Source organism: Neolamprologus brichardi, chromosome 1, assembly GCF_056152115.1.
Source record: "Neolamprologus brichardi isolate AB-2024 chromosome 1, ASM5615211v1, whole genome shotgun sequence".
Classification (NCBI taxonomy): Eukaryota; Metazoa; Chordata; class Actinopteri; order Cichliformes; family Cichlidae; genus Neolamprologus; species Neolamprologus brichardi.
In genome coordinates this window covers 4,892,745-4,908,424 of record NC_142104.1, presented here as the reverse complement: position 1 = coordinate 4,908,424, position 15,680 = coordinate 4,892,745, and the positions used below count along the sequence as shown (strand labels likewise).

Here is a 15,680-nt window from a genome sequence, read left to right as displayed (position 1 = left end):
CGTTGACCCAGTGCTTTCAGTTTTGTTCATGTTCAGTTTATTTTGCCACTTCCATGTTCTCACTTCCTGCTTTTCCTGTGTCAGCTCGTCTCGTGTCATTAGCCAGATTATGTTCAGCTGTGTACTCACCGGTCTCTCATTATCATCCTCATCAGTCTGTGTATTTAAGTCTTCTGTTTCTACTCGTTCACTGTCGTGTCATTAATGTTGATGTTCGTGTGATGTTGTCCTTCCCGTGTGTTCTCTCAGTTCAGTCAGCCATTCAGTGATCCAGCCAGTCAGTGTCCATTCACCCTCTGTTCATCCACTCCTTATAATAAACCTTCACCAGTCTTCACCTACCTGTGAGTCCTGTGTTTGGGTTCCTTCTTCCTCGCCTCCACACAACGCCTGACAGTACCATTACAAAAGCCTCAGTTAAATAAGGTTTCATTACTGAGTGATAGAAACCATTTAAAATTAATCTATTATGCTTATTTCCAGCTTATTTCTGCTACTCCTTCACTATATTTTGTATGTAAATATTGTATTTTGTACTTCATGTCTTTATAATATATCTACGGGTTTATTTTGATGCTGCCTTCCTGAGTTCCTGAAGGCTCTGGATGTTGTAGGGCTGTTCTGGTAAACCCATCTCTGCAACGTTCAGTGGAGATCTCAGGGGGGTGGTGGTTCCCCTGTTAAAGAAGAGGTCCAACAATAGGGGATCACACTTTTCAGCCACCTTAGGAAAGTGTATGCCAGGGTACAGGAGAGTCTGCCAGTTAGTCAAACCTTGGATTCTGGAGGAATGATGACTTTTTGTTCTGACGGTGGAACACTAGACCAGCAGTCCCCAACCCCCGGGCCTCAGACTGGTACCGGTCCGTGAGTCGTTTGGTACCGGGCCGCGAGAGTTGAGGCTCAGGTGTGAAATGTATAGTTTTCAGGGTTTTTATCGGTTTTCAGCGTTATTTTGTTATCGTTTTTATCGTTAACTCAGTTTTCCTGGGTCTTTTCAGGTGTGTTATGAATAAATCTTCTTTTTTTCGGTACCGGTACTGGTTTTATTTTGTTGTATTTATCCGCGACACCTTAAAGGCCGGTCCATGAAAATAATGTTGGGCATAAACCGGTCCGTGGCGCAAAAAAGGTTGGGGACCGCTGCACTAAACCACATCTTAAACCTCTCAAGGATATTCAAAGGTGGGTAGGAGTTTGCTTTTGACAGGGTCCCTCAGGATATCCTGTTGAGGGTGCTTTGGGAGAATGGGGTGCCTGGCTCATTTTTACAGACCATTCAGTCCCTGTACAAATAAAGCCAGAGCTCGGTTCGTATCACTGGTAGTAAGTTGTACTTGTTTCCGGTTGGTGTTGGACAGAATATCTAAGCATGGCAAGGTGGTGGAGGGTCTTTGTTTGGGTTTTTTTGAGATGGTGTGTTCATCATGCGCTAACCTTCTGCTTCGACTGGAGCAGTTTGTGGCTGAGTGTGAAGCAGCAGGAATGAGAACCAGCACTTCCCATTCCAAGACCAGGATCCTACCGGGAGGAGGCCCCAGGGCAGACCCTGGACTCACTAGAGATTGTATCTCTCAGCTGGCCTGGGAACGTGAGTTGGAGGAGTTAGGTGGGGTGTGGGAAGTCTAGGCTTCTCTGCTCAGATTGTTACCCCTGGGCCCAAGCTTGGATGCGAGGCAGGAAAATGGATGGATGAATGGATATTTTTTTTATATTTGTATTTACTTATTACTTACTATTTTAATTATTATTACACATTTAAAAAGTTTTAAAAAAATAGAGTTACTTTTTAAAATATTTTATTCTCATAGATAAATCCACACAGCAGTCAATGCTGATCCATCCATCTTCATCCGCTTTATCCGAGGCCGGGTCGCGGGGGCAGCAGCCTAAGCAGAGAGGCCCAGACCTCCCTCTCCCCAGCCACCTCCTCCAGCTTATCCGGGGAAACACCAAGGCGTTCCCAGGCCAGCCGAGAGATATAATCTCTCCAGCGTGTCCTGGGTCTGCCCCGGGGCCTCCTCCCGGTGGGACATGCCCAGAACACCTCACCTAGGAGGCGCCCAGGAGGCATCCTTGTCAGATGCCTGAACCACCTCAGCTGGCTCCTTTCGATGTGGAGCAGCAGCGGCTCTACTCTGAGCCCCTCCCGGATGGCCGAATTCTCACCCTATCTCTAAGGGAGAGGCCAGCCACCCTTCGGAGGAAGCTCATTTCTGCCGCTTGTATCCGCGATCTCGTTCTTTCGGTCACTACCCACAGCTCGTGGCCATAGGTGAGGGTAGGGACGTAGATCGACCGGTAAATTGAGAGCTTCGCTTTTACACTCAGCTCCCTCTTCACCACGACGGACCGGTGCAGCGTCCGCATTACTGCAGCTGCAGCCCCAATCCGTCTGTCGATCTCCGGCTCCCTTCTCCCATCACTCGCGAACAAGACCCCGAGATACTTGAACTCCCCCACTTGGGGCAGGAACTCATCCCCGACCCGGAGTGGGCACTCCACCCTTTTCCGGCTGAGAAACATGGCCTCAGATTTGGAGGTGCTGATCCTCATTCCCGCTGCTTCACACTCGGCTGCGAACCACTCCAGTGCGAGCTGGAGGCCCTCACCCGATGAAGCCAACAGAACCACATCATCCGCAAAAAGCAGAGATGAGATTCTGAGGCCACCAAAGTGAAAGCCCTCCGCCACTTGGCTGCGCCTAGAAATCCTGTCCATAAAAATTATGAACAGAACCGGTGACAAAGGGCAGCCCTGGCACAGCAGTATATTAGTAATTAGAACACTCTCCAGCTACAACATTAAAATAATTATATTAATTATAAAGCTACCATGCCACTATATGACTATACTACACCCCAAAATTTCCTAGATGTTCAAAGTTGAAATTTTATTTGGCTGCACCAAAAAGAACAGTGAAAGTACACACATCAGGAACAAGAGGAGAAAAAAAATCTACTTGAACTGGGCTCCTAACTGGGAGCCAGTTTGAGGACAGTAAAGAAAACAAAAAAGCACATGAATATTCACATCTTACTCTGAATGGGGACAAAGTGAGAGGTCAAGCTGTAAAATTTGAAGCCAAAATTACACCATGTAAAAGGACGTGACATGCAAAGGGAGGAGGGTATGGGGTAAGGAATGATCCGGTGTAGACAGCATGTTGTCCTGCAGCCTTTTCCAGTGCTGGACTGGACCGTCTGCATCAGGTGGGTAGCAAGCATGAGAGGCTTTGGAATGGGGGAGTCGGGCTAATGTCCCTCACTGGTCATCAGGTATATCAATTCCCCGTTGCAGAGCCATGAGCTTCTACAAGATCTCATCCATATTGCGTTCAGTAAACACAGTCCGAGTGCTCATGGCTTGCCCATCGCATTCATGTCAGCCAGCCTCGTGGGGTTTTGAACAGCTGTAAGCGCGAGTTGTTTGACAGATGTGATGGGACTTCCCATGATGCACAAAAGAATTCTTCTCTGTTAAACTCTTTTCACTCTTGATGTGTTTTACGGCACTACTGCATGCCACAACATGTTGCCTTCTTCTCATAGTTTGTGCCCTCCTTATCTCTGTGTGCTCTTCTTATTTATCTTCTATTTCCCCTCACCTGGAACCACAAAAGCAGATGGCTTCTGTTGAAGATCTGTTCCTGTCTGTTTCCTTTATGGCCAAGTGCTGCTTATAAAGGATCACCATATGGTGGTGGTTTTCCTTCCTGGGGTATTTGACTTAGTCTTAAGGTGCCTTGAGACTAATGTTCTTATGAACTGGATGTATAACTACAGCTTAATTGAATTAAATGCTATTCTGGTTGCATGTGTAGTGGAGGATCTGTCACATTATGTGCTGTTGTAAATCAACCAGCCTATGAGTAAAACCATAGGCTCGTGAAATTATTGTGCACAAGGGGTCACTCTAGAGCGACTCTAGTTGAGTTTCGTAGTTCAATACTCAGTTTCAATTCCTGTCAGATAACATCAGATGATGTCTGCAGCCCCATTTCACCGAAAAGTCAGTTCAGTCCAAAGCAATAAAAGTATTTTTTCAAGTTAAACACTCCATCAGTAACAGTACTGTTACGTCTCCTCGAGGGCAGGAGGGGATAACACAACAACTCCGGAAACTCGGTACAGGTGTTATGAAAAAGGTTTAATGGCAGCGCTCTCACAAAATAAATAACCCAAATTCAAACAACAAATGTGGGGGAGAAAGGGACAGTTAGGTTGTGCCAAAAAAACCCCACCAAAAAGACAAATCCAAAACTTAGCTGAGCTATTATCCTAGAAAAGCAAAAACAAGAGGGAAAGACCCTAAACCTCAACTCAAAACAAGCTCAAAATTACATGGGTGGCACCAACCTACTTACCTAGTGTTTCTAACAAAAAGATTCTACGTGAGTAAGTGTATGGGGTCCCCAAAATTACCTAGTCCACTTTACTCCCACCACAATTATCAAACAAAAGAAGGACAACAGAGAAACTTCACACATGTCCCAAACAATTCAAAGGAGGGAAGAGAGCCACGCCCAGCCACAGGTGAGTCTCCTTATCAAGGTGTGCACTCCTGGATTGTCCAATCAGGGTCTCCCTCCTCTAATTAGTTGGACGGCCCCAGATTGACATCAGCCTGCGACCTAAGGGAACGGCAAACAAAAGGAGAGGGAAAGAAAACATGCAGCCTGCAGACACGTAACAACTAACCATGATAATCAAGATGGCTTCCACTGAGCTATGTTGCAACATTCATGCTTCACAATCATCTGTACAGTAGCAAAAAGTCATAGCGTGTCTGCATAGCCTCCTCAATTATAGGTGACTAATACACATTGAGTCAGCTGCTGAGAGGGTATGTGGGCTCTGTGATAGGCTGGCTTGTGTTTCAGGATGTACTGTTGATTAAAACAGAAAGACTGACAGCAATCTTTGTACCTAAACCACTAAAGCAAAAGGTTAGGTGCGATTTTAGCTCAAGAAACTAACATGAAACTTTAAACCTTATGATAGTTTCCAGAAATTATCATTTAGACCATTTAAGTGTGTAGAACTGATGCTGTGCATTACAATATTTTAATCATAGTTTTCCTACTTGACTCATACGTGAGAAAGCCAGATGAAAATATCTGAAAGTGTATAGTTCACTGAGAGACTGACCTGCAGTGAAACCAAAAGTTTCCATTTACAGTAACTTACCTAAGTCATAATACATGAATTTTCTTTTATGAATCAGTAAATTGTTGAGAATCTTTGCCTTCTCTACTAAAAATAATACAACCATAAGAATCATAGCTGCATTTTTTCAAATGCATATAAAAGAAGAAACAAAACAGCAACAAAACCCCCCAAACTCATTCAACAGTCAAGACCTAATATACATCATAGATAATACATCTTGGCTGTTATTGGCTATTGGCTGCTGCAACTGGTGTTCATCATTTTTTGAAGAGTCTCTGACTAATGAAACATAGCCCGATCAAGACTTCCGGGCCAAACCCACAGACCAAAGAAATATAAATAGACCTGAGAAGAGAAGAAAAATGAGTGTTAATTCTTCATGCATATGATCAAAGTCCAGTGCATATTTGATATAAGAATCATTCACATACTAACCTTGAAGGGAGTTCAAAATGGTGAATATGTAGATCCCAGCGAGTGAAACGTACGTAGTGCTGGCTAACCCCCAAGGTAACCCCAGCACAAAGCTGAGGCCCAGCACCGTGACACAGTCCCTCCATAACCTCTTCTTTCTCTCTTTGTTTGTCTCCTTCCAGTCACTGCTGCTTCCAAAGCTCATCTTCTTATCATCACTTCTTAATTTCCGCATCTTACACACAACCAGCCCCAGCATGCAGGCGTTGAACAGGACCACCAACAAAGGAAAGGCCACGGTAGTGATGTAGCTGACTAGAGGACGATTTGATTGGAAGTCGCTGCTAATCCAGCACCTGCCCATTATAAAAGATAAAATAATAAAATACAATGAGCTCCTTTAACATAACAGCATGTATCTGTGCATAGTCAAACTACCATGCTAATTACATATTTAAAATCAAAACCACTGAGTTTCTTACATTTGTGCTGTTGAATTGCCATTTTTGGTTTCCCTTAGTTGTAGAGTGTACTTGCCATAAACACCTGAAATCCCACAAATTGTTGCGACCAATGTGGGAAAACCTGGACAAGGGAATGATAAATTACCTTTAATTGAATTATTAGATGCAAAGACCAAGATAAGATCAAATGTAATTTTTTTTAAAATTTGCAATATCCATTGCAGTTTCTCAAACATAAAATAAAAGATATACGGAGAATGTTAGATTATCACCAAGTTCCAGCTTTCAGTGTAAGAACCTTGCCAGTGTCTGTGTGTGTACGTGTAAAACGCAAACACTGGAATGTGGCTTCTCTTAATTTAATTTATTCAAAAAGAAATGGCTCTACATGAAAAAAAAAATACAAACAAACAAAAAACAATAATATGAGTCTACACAAATCACCAACCTTGAGAAATTTTGAGATTGAGCCCCATCTACATATTCCTCTTATCTCTAAACTGCCAGACTTTGTCAGTTTGTTCAGTTGACTAGAAGCTGAACTGAGAGAGGAAGTGATTTGCAACACAATGGCAACCACAGACTGAAAAAAGTCAATAACATTCAGCAGCTTTAGTAGATATAACTTTTTCTCAATTTAAAGGTGACCAATTCAAACAACAGCCAAAGAGAGCTCAGGACACTCTTGTTTCTGAATTTTTCTTTGTATAATTCTACTTGTTTTTAAGGTTATTTGTCAGTTTTTTGGTTTCTTAGTGTTCTTTATTGTCAGGTCTCAACTGTTATGAGTTTCACCCCCAACTTGTGCTCAGTATTTCCGTTTAGGTAGTTTCTCATTTCTGATAGAAGGATAACGACAGAAGTTAGATTAGATTCAGCTGTCTTGTTACTCTCCTGTTTTTAAATCATTAATTACCTTGCCTATATTAATTGCCCTCAGTCTTGTCTTGGAACTATTGCTTCATTAGTGTTTTTCTTTTTTTGCCATATTTGGCAGAAAGAAAACTTCACTAACCCCATCCAACCAGGCAGAGTTTGAGCAGGTATCTCCTGATATAGATGTTAAAGACCCGAATGAGCAAAAGGTAGATTTGAAACCCCTCCAGAGCACTCCAGGTCAAGGTGGCCAGCAGAGACCAATGTAGAAAGAGACCAAGAACCAGGCAAATTGAGCTGTCCTCATTTTTCCTCAGCCATTCCCAGAAACTGCACAGCAGGAAGCTGAGGTGGAGGCAGAACATCGCCCCTGTAAGTTGCATGTGCAGACCTATGGCCTTCTCAGGACACCGCCGACTACAAGAGAAACAGGATTATTTATTTATCACCAGTTTTGCAGACAGTAGACATTATCTGGCATTTTTAGATGTTTAATTTTAAAATCAGTTTCAATATCGGTTTATACTTTCCATGCTTTTCCATACTTTACACCAATAGAGATTATAAGCTTGTTGTTTGCTTAGAATGGCTATAAGACTAAATATACAAGATAAAATGTCTTGTCTATGTGTAAGCGAGGCTCGTGGTCCTGTGGATTAAACAATAAAAGACAAAAAACTGAAGCTGGCAGCAGTGATGATAGGGTCTTCACACTTTGTCAAAGTGTGCTACAGCTGAGGCCAACTGTTGCTGTCAAGCTATTTCCTGTTGTCACATGAATACCTTACACATTTCTTCATGGTAGTTGCATGAAGGAGTTGCTTGTCCTGTGTAGAACCCACAATGAAAATTTCCTGTACATCTCATGAACATTGAATGATGAATTTCTTGTTTCTATGCCTATGCAGTAGTTCGTTCATCTGTGACCAACAGACATCCAGACGTCTCCACACTTGGACTCTTATCAAACGTGAAGTTTGGAGCAGATTGGGTAACCATGTCATTTTGGCACCGTCACGTGCAAGAGCCATTAAATATAAACATTTTCCCAACAACTGACAGGATTCACAATGTTTCCAAGCTTTCCAACCCCGTAAAATATTTTAAGGTAAATTGAGATGTGGCCAAAGTTCAATGTAAATTTACAATTTTCAGGCGAAAGTATCACCTATAGCTATAGCTGCTGCGCAATACTGACATATAGGTGTGTTGAAACTAGACTGGGCCTGAAGTGGTTTACTATCAGCAGGGTGCAGTGTCACAGACAACAAGTCAAACTATAGAAGAGAGAACAATAATTTATTTATAAGGAACTAAAACCTACTCTCTGCAAATGGCAAAAACCCAGGCATTTATTTAGGTTTATAAACTAACTAGGTTTTGTAAAAAAGCATTCATGCAGGGAAGTTGAAACATTATTTTTAAAAAGTTTCAAAAATTGGAGCAACAACTGAGGTCCTACGAAGCAACATGTGGTGAGAGGCGCTGTAACCTAGTAACATAACATAGTAGTCTTCTTAGAAACAGGCAAGCCATCTACTTAGCCACCAAACACTGCGGTAGGCTTCCTGGCTATTTGTGTGACCTGGGTTTTGCCACTCAGAATGAAATGCTTGATGCGAAATATTTCACATTGAATGTAATCTTAAATGTGTGGGACAAGTTAGCTTTGTGATGCTTAATAACTAATGTCTAATCTTTCACAACATAGTAAAAAACAAAACAAAATTATATTTTCTATGAAATGAGATGGCAGTAATTCACTTTGCATGAACACATTACTTTAGGTCCTTGATGAAAGGATGAAAAAAAGGTCTCGTCTGCTAAACTAAAGAGATATTCTACAATATTTAAATATGACACATCACGGGACATGAGGACACTCACTGTAACCAAATGAAGACAATCAGGCTGATGAATGTGAAGACGACTGAAAGTGCTGATCCAATGTAGGTAATGTAGCTTAGCTTCTCTGCATCCAAGTTTGTGACTGATATCTCAGGGTTCTGAAACGTAAGACAATAGGTACGTATGTAAAAATACGTAAGTACCAGTGTGACCAAGAAGCCGGTGTAGACATGCTAAACACTGCAGTTCCTCCAAAAGCAAGTTAATTACTAAGGTTAAAATTGCCATAATGATATTAACAATCAAGTTTACAGCTTAGTACAAAAATAGTTTTGAGGTTCTATAGATAATTTCATCCTATTTATTACAACTGTAATAGAGTTATAATTGAGAGGCTCAAAGTAAGGCATGCACCATCTTTGAGTAACATGTTTGCTAGCATAAACAGCTCTGGCTAAATACTGTCAGCTAACCTTTAGATTAGTGATATTATTTAACAAATACTATGTGGTGTGACACAACCCAGCCAAACAATTTGTACTTCAGTTTTAGTGAGAGAATACAAGTATTCCAGTATTTTATTGTTGTTTCGTAAGTCATCAAAAGCAGATATCTGTGTCTGTACAATGTACCAATACAGATTATTGATGAAGATTCCTAACATCCGCTGAGGCTTCTAAATGCTGATTCCAAAACTAACGAGTGACATATCAGGTTACGTCCTGCTTTTATACAGTCTATATGTAATGCACTAGTTAGCTCATGCTGGCATTAAAAAATCTATTCCTCTCATTTATTCTGGTATATTTAATTCTACAAAATATGTCACCCTTCAAATGCTATACACATGGCATTTTGTCTCCTAATTCAGCGGTCCCCAACCCCCGGGCCTCGGACCAGTACCGGTCCGTGAGTCGTTTGGTACCGGGCCGCGAGAGTTGAGGCTCAGGTGTGAAATGCATGGTTTTCAGGGTTTTTATCGGTTGTCAGCGTTATTTTGTTATCGTTTTTATCGTTAACTCGGTTTTCCTTGGTGTTTTCACGTGTGTTATGAATAAATCTTCTTTTTTTCGGTACCGGTACTAGTTTTATTTTGTTGTATTCATCTGCGACACCTTAAAGGCCGGTCCGTGAAAATATTGTCCGGCATAAACTGGTCCGTGGCACAAAAAAAGTTGGGGACCGCTGTCCTAATTGATATGCTGTGCCGAGTTACAGCTGCTAAACAATAATAAGACAAAATATATTTTTATGACCAACTTTGATCATTTTCTGTTAAATTATATTACCACAAGAACAGCAAAGAAGCTGAGATGGTCGCAGCTGCAAATAAATTCATCTTCAGTTTTATTGGTCTTGCAGCCTTTAACACTCCAGTAACCTACACAGGAAAAAAAAATCAGAGCAAGTAAGTGTGCATCGCCTTTTTACTTAGAAATAAAAATACCAAACAATGACATCGAAAACAGCACCTGTTCCATTGTCTGATTCCTGCCAAAATACACAAGTCCCATCTGTAATCTGTGAAGACTAAATCAAAATAAGAGGGAAACAGGTTATTCCATTTTCTAAATATGATGTTAGCCCAACTATGTTTGTATTTTTACCTTTTTGTTGTGTTTGAAGAATAACATGATGGGTTGTAAGAGATTTCTGATGATTTCACCATTTTCCGCCATGTTAACTGCCTTCACCGCGAGGACTAATCCTCCGAGCACAGTGCCTTCTCTGCGGTGGAATTGGAATCTACTTTTCTGAGGAGGACTCAGCTGCAATGAGGCAGACACATGACAATAATGTCAGTGTTGAAAATGGGATTTTTGTTGTGTGTGGGACTGTAGGCTGTAGGTTTATATTGTGAGATGGTAATTATGAAAGAGTGAATTTTGGGCCATTTTACAGAGAAAGGCAAAAGTAATGTAAGGAGTAGTATAACGAATTATGTTGCCCTAGATGTAACTAAGTAGTGTACTGCGTTACTTTGAAGAAAAGTATCCCGTGCAATGTGTAATACATTACTTTTTAAAAGACCCCAATTCTGATAACAACAAAGAGGGGAAATAGCTCACAGCATGCAATTCATTTGCATGAATGTTATATCTTTGACATGCTGCTGGTGGTGGTGGTGGTGACTCTCAAAGCAAAGCCCACGAGAACCTAATGAGCATCGATAAGCAATCGAGTGGGTAAAAATTATTGATAATGGAATCAGCATTGCTAAATTCTTATCAGTTCCCATTCCTACTGATATGTGGGAAAATAATAAAGCCCTCTGAAAAGTGAGGACTCTTAAAGAGAATGCAACAAGGATGGTAAATGGCCTGTATTTATATAGCGCTTTACTAGTCCCTAAGGACCCCAAAGCGCTTTACATATCCAGTCATCCACCTATTCACACACTGGTGATGGCAAGCTACATTGTAGCCACAGCTGCCCTGGGGCGCACTGACAGAGGCGAGGCTGCCGGACACTGGCGCCACCGGGCCCTCTGACCCCCACCAGTAGGCAACGGGTGAAGTGTCTTGCCCAAGGACACAACAACTGAGACTGTCCAAGCCGGTGCTCGAACCGGCAACCTTCAGATTACAAGGCGAACTCCCAACTCTTGAGCCACGAGCGCCCGATCGCCTCGAGGATGCCATGGAAAGATGATTCGTTTTGCAGGGCAGTGTCCTGTTGAGAATCCAAATCCTACAACTTTAGCGCCCTAGCTTGCAAAGCCATAATGGGCTTTTGGATGTCGTCATTTTGCCCCTGCTCAGGCTTTTCAAAAGCTGCAATCCTCCATCTGAACTTTCACCTTCGTGTCTCTAACGTCTGGCTTTCTTCAACATCACCTTCGGACAGCTATAAATACACTTCTACAGCTCTGAGTAAAATCCTTTCTGCCTCGCTCGGCCATCATATCATTCTGCAATCAAACAAGACCTGATCTCCACTTCAAGGGACAGAGGATATAAAGTAAATAAACAAAATTTTTGGGAAAAAAAAGTTGATGCAAAATGTTTCTATGAAAAACAATACTTAAATTATGTATTCTTACGGTATGATGGGACTAAGGTTCTCTCTTAAGGTTCTACTTACCTTAAAATAAGTGCTGTTGATAACAGAAGCCATCACTGTGGTGGCAGCTCCTTTGAAAGCTGAGGATGGGATGTGAATTCTGTGGAGAGATGTAGGGTTCATATCACCCTGAAAAGCACAAACAAAAGCATGAAAAAAGATCTGAATGCATACATCCTCTACAGTATATCAATACAAATATATATAACACAGGTTATAATTTCTAAAAGTTACCTTTGCTTGCACCTTGTTCCTTGTCTCAAGTATTTATAGATCTTTCAGGAAAAGATATTATAAAAACAACAAACTCACCCCCCAAAAATGTGCTCACCTCTAGTGATGAGTTCACGGTTTGACGACTGAATATACGTCTTTTGAGTTCACAGGCTGCAGTTTTTTCCTCATAACACCTGCAAAGATATATTCACTATATAAGTATTCACTGATCAGAAACAAATGGCACAACTAAATCTATGAATATATACTGAAGGTGACGTTTCCATTACAATAATCAGATATGTTACCTGCAAATATTGATAAACACTACCAGTCAAAAGTTGGGACACACCTTCACATTTAATGGTTTGTTTTAATTTTTACGACTATTTATGTTGCAGATTCTCACTGAAGGCATCAAAACTATAAATGAGCACACATGGAATTATGCAGAAAACAAAAAAGTGTGAAAAAAGTCAATACATGTTTTATATTTTACATTCTTAAAAATAGCCACGCTTTGCTTTGATTACTGCTTTGCACACTCTTGCCATTCTCTCACTGAGCTTCATGAGGTCGTCACCTGAAATGGTTTTCCAACAGACTTGAAAGAGTTCCCAGAGATGCTGAGCACTTGTTGGCCCTTTTGCTTTACCTCTGCGGTCCATCTCATCCTAAAACATCTCGACTGGGTTTAGATCAGGTGACTGTGGAGGCCAGGTCAACTGGCGCAGCACTCCATCACTTTCATTCTTGGTCAGCCTGGAGGTGTGTTTGGGGTCATTGTCGAGTTGAAAAATAAATGATGGTCCAACTGCAGGATTCAGTGTTCCTTCAGTTTTGAATAAATCCCCAACTGTGTCACCAGCAAAGCACCACCAAACCATTACATCTCTTCTTCCATGCGTCATGGTGAGAACCATGCATGCAAATACCATCTGTTCATCTTTTCTGCATCGCACAAAGTCACAACGGGTGGAACCAAAGATCTCAAATTTGGACTCATCAGACCAAAGCACAGATTTCCTCTGGTCTACTGTCCATTCCTTGCATTTCTTGGCCCAAACAAATCTCTTCTGCTTGTTGCTTTTCCTTAGTCGTGGTTTCCTCTGAACAGTTGATGCAGAGATGTGTCTGCTACTGGAACTCTGTGTGGCATTTATCTGGGCTCTAATCAGAGGTGCTGTTAATTTCTGAGGTTGGTGATTGGATGAATTTATCCTCAGCAGCAGAGGTAACTATTGGTCTTCGTTACCTGTGGCAGTCCTCAATTTTATGGCAGCACTCCATGGTTTTCACGACTGCACTTGGACACATTCAGTTTCAGCAATTTCCCGGACTGACTGACCTTCAGTTCTTAAAGCAATGATGGACTGCTGTTTCTCTTAGCTGTTTGTTTCTTGCCATCATATGAATTCTAACATATGTTGTGAAACAGGGTGTCAGTTGTGTACCAACCTGACTTCTGCATAACACAACTGATGGTCCCATCCCAACTAAGAAGGCAAGAAATTCCACAAATGAACCCTGACAAAGCACACCTGTGAAGTGAAAACCATTTCAGGCGACTACATCATTAAGATCATTAACAGAAGGCCAAGCGTTTGCAGCGCTGTCAACAAAGCAAAGGGTGGCTACTTTGAGGAATTTAAAATATAAGACATATTTAGAGTCATTTTGTCATTTTGTTCTTTGCTGCATACTTCCATATATCTTGCTTTATATATTTCAATTCAATTCAATTCAATAAACTTTATTGATCCCGAAGGTTGGCCCTCAAGGAAATTGGGTATTTGATATCTTCAGTATGTATCTACAATGTAAAAAGTAGTAAACAGACTGGTAGTGTATATATGATAAACATAAACATGGATCTACTAAGTTGATCGAACACATTGTTTAATGGAACATGTTCCGAATTCCAACAGTTCAAGAAAAAAAACCCCCATGAAGTTCTCTAAAAGCACACAAACCCCATTTTCCTGCATGACAGTCTGGTGATTTAAGTCGTGCACTGACACCAAATGACACGGTCAGCTTTTAGTAAAAGTCAGTGTCATGGGCTGTGTGTGGCAGGCAGATTTGGGGACCCAATATGCAGACTCACAGAGGCGGAAGTAACCTCAAACTTAGCTTTATTGCTGGACAAACAGTGGGTTGATGACCCAGGTACCCTAACAGGCAGTTGGATAGCATCATTTATGACTCTAAAATATAGATTTGAAATTGGCATTTTTGTCTGAAAATGCTCCGCGTTCACACTAGCGTTTTCAGTCGTTTTCACAGAGTTGCGCGTCCACATTGTAACGGCCGAAAACGCTTACGTTCCAGTACTGAGCATGCGTGAAACAAGAAGATTCGACCTGCCTCACTTCTGTGAGGCAGGTTCAGGCTTTAGTTTCAGGCTCATTGAAAAATGTTGAGGAAAAGCACCGAGTTTTTTAAATGGACTAACAATGAGGTGGAGTTGTTGCTGCAAGTAACACAAAAGTACAAAGATGCAAAAGCGAGTGAGAATTAAATAATTTAAAGAGAAGCTCTCTGGAGCATGTACAAACTGATATTAATCTTTAATAAGGCTGTCAAAATTGAGAGCAAACGAAACTACTGCTCTATAATGCCCTCCGCTATCTTAGTTTAATTGGTCACATGACTGCATCATATGACTAACATGTGTCATTGTTTAGAAAGTCTGCGTTTTTGCTGTCCACACTGCGCCGTGAAAGCACCGTTTTCAAATATATGCGTTTTCAAGAACTTTTTGAAAACGCTGCGTTTTCCATCAGCGAAAACGCCGTCTCAGTGTGAACGGGAGGCCAAAACAGAGAGAAAACGATGCATTTTCAAACGAAAACGCATTAGTGTGGACGTAGCCTTTAGCTGAGGCAGATATTTCAAAACATAGAAATGATGACAATCTAGATATGAACATGTTGTTCATCTTAATTTCAATAAGTTTAATGTCTGATTCCATAAACAAAATTTATTGTGTATATCTGTGTTTCTCGTTTTGACAGTCACGTTAAGTCAAATCCAGCATATAAATAGTGTCCACATTAATTCATTCATGTAGTACAACAATGCAACTTATCCAAAACAGGAGTGTTTAGATGTCCATCATTTAAATTACCGTGTCCAAAAAAGAGTACTTTGTGTACAGTGAAGCAGGACATCTTCACACCCTGCCAAAGTGAAGCAAACAGAAAGTGAAGGAATCAGAAAATAACAGTCATACAAGATTTGAAGTTGATACAGTTTTGAAGTCTGAATTCAGAGACAAATGAAAGGCAAGATGTTCGGCTGTTTGGCCAGTACTTACTCAGTGGCTTCTGCGTTGGGAAACTGTTGTTGCCACCTGGTAGTTGAGAAGTATTTTAAGAGGCTGTTAACAGTTAGTGTTACTCATCTCATAAGCAAATAACTGTAAACATACAAGCAATTACGTCGTAAGTTTACTCACCAACAGCTTGGGACATAGAAAAACAGATGATGTTGAAGAGAAAAAGTGTAATCCACATCGTGTCTCACTCGTCCACAAATAGCTCTATGCTGTAAGAGGACCATTCAATGTGCTGCCCTACCAGGTTGAAGTGTGCTTAACCAAGTGAGCTGAGAATTTCACACATTC

At 41.2% G+C, this 15,680-nt stretch overlaps 1 protein-coding gene across 1 annotated transcript; it reads right to left on the bottom strand.

The window, feature by feature from the left end:
• Positions 1-565: 565 nt before the first annotated feature.
• Positions 566-15,635, bottom strand: LOC118453693 (adhesion G protein-coupled receptor G1-like). The gene is made up of 14 exons (XM_087843224.1): positions 15,513-15,635; positions 15,372-15,407; positions 15,183-15,234; positions 12,168-12,246; positions 11,858-11,965; positions 10,381-10,542; positions 10,246-10,303; positions 10,063-10,154; positions 8,813-8,931; positions 7,065-7,342; positions 6,068-6,170; positions 5,607-5,941; positions 1,526-1,583; positions 566-677 (listed from the first exon to the last, which is right to left on the bottom strand). The coding sequence occupies exons 1-14, from the start codon at positions 15,568-15,570 to the stop codon at positions 566-568; spliced, it is 1,650 nt and encodes a 549-aa protein (XP_087699350.1). The 5' UTR covers positions 15,571-15,635.
• Between the last annotated feature and the right edge of the window lie 45 nt (positions 15,636-15,680).

Excerpts from the sequence above, each read along its gene's own strand:
- LOC118453693 (XM_087843224.1), bottom strand. The coding sequence starts at position 15,570 with ATGTGGATTACACTTTTTCTCTTCAACATCATCTGTTTTTCTATGTCC. Across the intron at positions 15,408-15,512 it reads TTCTATGTCCCAAGCTGTTG|GTGGCAACAACAGTTTCCCA; the intron begins GTGAGTAAACTT and ends CTCAACTACCAG. Across the intron at positions 7,343-8,812 it reads ATTGTCTTCATTTGGTTACA|TCGGCGGTGTCCTGAGAAGG; the intron begins GTGAGTGTCCTC and ends TTTCTCTTGTAG.